The sequence below is a fragment of the Fopius arisanus genome, unplaced genomic scaffold (assembly GCF_000806365.1).
Source record: "Fopius arisanus strain USDA-PBARC FA_bdor unplaced genomic scaffold, ASM80636v1 scaffold00005, whole genome shotgun sequence".
Taxonomy (NCBI): domain Eukaryota; kingdom Metazoa; phylum Arthropoda; class Insecta; order Hymenoptera; family Braconidae; genus Fopius; species Fopius arisanus.
In genome coordinates this window covers 1,241,855-1,244,024 of record NW_011887744.1, presented here as the reverse complement: position 1 = coordinate 1,244,024, position 2,170 = coordinate 1,241,855, and the positions used below count along the sequence as shown (strand labels likewise).

Sequence of the window (2,170 nt, the reverse complement as noted above, 5' to 3'; positions counted from 1 at the left end):
TATAATAATATAATTTCATTAGGAGTATATCTTTAATCTATTGAATAATTTTTTTCATTTAAAATTCCACAGATGTGGCTTCCCCCTTCCGCTCGTTCTATAGTCGGTTAAATTTCAGTTAAACCAATAAAAAACAAAAAGCATTCATACCGCAGAAAATAAAATTCACCCCGTCGACTTGATGAACACCCCCGCATTGCGTGTGGCGCCCTCCCTCTTTTGAGCCTCTTCTTTAGTCAATCCTCTCTGGTTGTACTTATGCACCAAAGGATAAAAACAAGGTTATTCTCCGACAGCTGATGAGTATTATTGCCGTCATCGTGACATCAAATTGAGTTTTTACTACGTAGATAAATCCGGATAAGTCTTGGATAATAGAAAAGTGTTTTTAAATACTATCATCTGGAATGCCATCTCCAAATTTACCAGAGCTCCCGGCGAGCCTCAAAAGTATTCAACCGTACTTGAAAATCGCTAATGAACATGACCAACGAGATCCTGTTGTCAGCTACTGGGGTACGTCAAATAAATTGAGAATTAAAAACACTAGTTAAGATACCGAAACAGATATTAATATAACATACTAATATAACATAAACAATAACAGATATCAGTAAATCCTTATCTAATATTCGAGGGAGAGATAAATACTGAAGCAATTAATTTTTAATAGATTCAATTAACTGAATATTAAATAATGATATATATGATTCAATCTTGAATGTACATATAATTAGAATATTTAATTTAGTCCATCATTGCATTGCATGTCTGGCGGACGTTCGATTTATTTCTTTTACTCTTATGATTTATCTTATGATTACAGCACGTCTGTATGCCCTGCAAAGTGGCATGAAGCTGAGCTCGAAGGGCCCAGACGAGAGAAATTTCCTCATAAAACTCATGGATTGGTTGGAAACAATGAAAAAGGAACACCACGAGAACGAAGCGATAACTAACGAAGTTGCTGCCCAAGCACATCTCGAAAATTGGGCTCTGAAATTATTCCTGTTTGCTGACAAAAACGATCGCGCTAGTAATTTTAACAAGAATGTGATCCAGAGCTTCTACACAGCTGGATTGCTCTACGACGTGTTGACAACATTTGGTGAATTGACAGATGAGGCAGCACAGAACAGAAAATATGCGAAATGGAAAGCCGCGTACATTCACAATTGTCTGAAGAATGGAGAGACCCCAGTGCCTGGTCCAGTCGATTCAGAAAAAGACGACAGCCAAGTGACACCAAAACCAAGTGAGTTTATCACATCTATTATCAGATGTATATGATAAATATTTACGGCAATAGGATATTTTATATTGAGTCGATGTACATATGAATGAAGATAATTACCAGTGGAAATTGAAATTCCACTGTTAATTCTTTCTCTATTCATATGTTTTATCTATTTACATATCTATGTAGATGAAGAACTTGATAACTCTGATGATGACAATCAATTGGAAAAGCCAGAGGATCTGGAAAATCCATCAGGTAAACCAATTAATGCAATTTATAAACATTTCCAAGGGTTATTGATTTTTAATTTCTTGTGGGGCATTCGTAATAAAAGATAATCGTGAAGCAGAGGAACCTCCTGTCGAGCCAGAGGGTTCCGATAATCCTGAGAATGTAGCAGGTAAAGAAATACGCTTTATAGATAAATCCTTGGAGTCATAACTAGATATCAGTAGCTAAGTTGTAAAATTGTCAGTGGGATTTTTTCAATTATCGATTAATCTAAAAAAAATTACCATTTGGTTACTGATGTGATGTACGTTAATGTAATGAGTAATGATGAATCATTAGAAGAGAAGGACGATGAAGAGGCTGAATCGGAGCCAAAAGATGAGACTGGGCTTGAAGAAGAGGCCAACGAACCTGGTAATTCCCCTGGTTCTTTCCATAGCTGAATTATGTAGTTTATTTAGTTCACCTTTGATCTGTAAATAATTCACTAATGTCATTTCTCTTCTTAGCATCCGATAATGGCGATGAAGGTACTTAGCTGCTGCTATAAACCATTTAAATGTCGATTTATTTTTGTGCACAGCTTGATACATGCTCATGGCTTTGATCATCTAATATCTATTGACGACGTGGAATTCATCGCAATCAATGAAAAGATCTCGATTTTCGTCGGGAATTTTTTGAATTCATCTCAAAAAG

At 35.8% G+C, this 2,170-nt stretch overlaps 1 protein-coding gene across 1 annotated transcript; it reads left to right on the top strand.

Annotated features, from left to right (window-relative positions):
- Nucleotides 1-205: 205 nt before the first annotated feature.
- Vta1 (vesicle trafficking 1) lies at nucleotides 206-1,885 on the top strand (the record flags this gene model as incomplete). Its single annotated transcript, XM_011315796.1, is given in 5 exon segments — nucleotides 206-516; nucleotides 827-1,255; nucleotides 1,427-1,495; nucleotides 1,575-1,640; nucleotides 1,811-1,885. Coding segments are annotated over 5 exon segments (748 nt in total), but the record flags the coding sequence as incomplete, so codon positions are not given.
- Nucleotides 1,886-2,170: the final 285 nt, after the last annotated feature.